The sequence below is a fragment of the Sinocyclocheilus rhinocerous genome, unplaced genomic scaffold, assembly GCF_001515625.1.
Source record: "Sinocyclocheilus rhinocerous isolate Xijiao unplaced genomic scaffold, SAMN03320098_v1.1 scaffold53, whole genome shotgun sequence".
Taxonomy (NCBI): domain Eukaryota; kingdom Metazoa; phylum Chordata; class Actinopteri; order Cypriniformes; family Cyprinidae; genus Sinocyclocheilus; species Sinocyclocheilus rhinocerous.
In genome coordinates this window covers 346,282-347,078 of record NW_015645538.1, presented here as the reverse complement: position 1 = coordinate 347,078, position 797 = coordinate 346,282, and the positions used below count along the sequence as shown (strand labels likewise).

The following is a 797-nucleotide window of genomic DNA, read 5'->3' as shown; positions in this document are numbered from 1 at the left end:
ATATATACCCTCACCGATTGCAAACCTTCGCATGCACTGCACTCTTTAGCCACCACAAACTCCTCCAGCTGCCAACATGGTGCCGTCACTGCCTTTGTCACCGCAACTGCAAAATAAAAACATAAGGACAATTACAAGTATATGAACCTGGTACACTTTAGAAGAACAGTCTTTAATGAAATCCTGATTTTTGTAAGTACCTGCTGCCTTCTCATCGCTAAGAAGAGCTGCTCCAAACACTCTAGAAAAAAAAAAAAAAAGTTTAAACTTGGAATAAATGAGCATGATCAAAGCTTAGTTTCACATTACTCTGCATTACTAGAAGATCACTTACGGCAATCTGTATATATAAAAAAAGTATTTTTTTCTCACCTAAGAGACACTAAGCCCCAGAATAAGGCATGCAGGGCCAGGATCCGGGGTCTCAGACATGCCATAGGGATCCTACAGTCACTCTCCATCGCTCTGGTGCACATGCGTTTATGTAGTAGCACAACTGACGTTTACTGCCGGTTCATAGCATAAAGTTTCATTCCTCAGAGCAGTAAAACATCCAAAGTACCTACAAAGACACACGTGAAACATAAAATGAATGCACCGAACGTCATATAAACACACACTGGCTATGCTTACATGCACAATTTTTGGTTCAATCGGACTGAATTCATTCCGATTGATGAATCTGAATGTAGTGTTAATTTTTTTGACATGCGCAGACTGCACAAATATAGAGTTTCTCACTGTTTGCACATAATAATCACTCTCCTACACGGTTTATTTGTTTTTAAGAGCAGAAT

General features: G+C 39.5%; 1 protein-coding gene across 1 annotated transcript in view; it reads right to left on the bottom strand.

The window, feature by feature from the left end:
* The window catches only part of LOC107706175 (protein JTB-like), a 6,355-nt gene that overhangs the window by 3,755 nt on the left and 1,803 nt on the right, over positions 1 to 797 (bottom strand). Inside the window, exons 2-4 of the mRNA XM_016509777.1 lie at positions 373 to 562; positions 201 to 241; positions 15 to 106 (exon numbers count right to left, since the gene is read on the bottom strand). Of these exons, the coding sequence (XP_016365263.1) occupies positions 15 to 106; positions 201 to 241; positions 373 to 476 (237 nt within the window). The 5' untranslated portion in view covers positions 477 to 562. The remainder of the gene's footprint in view (positions 1 to 14; positions 107 to 200; positions 242 to 372; positions 563 to 797) is intronic.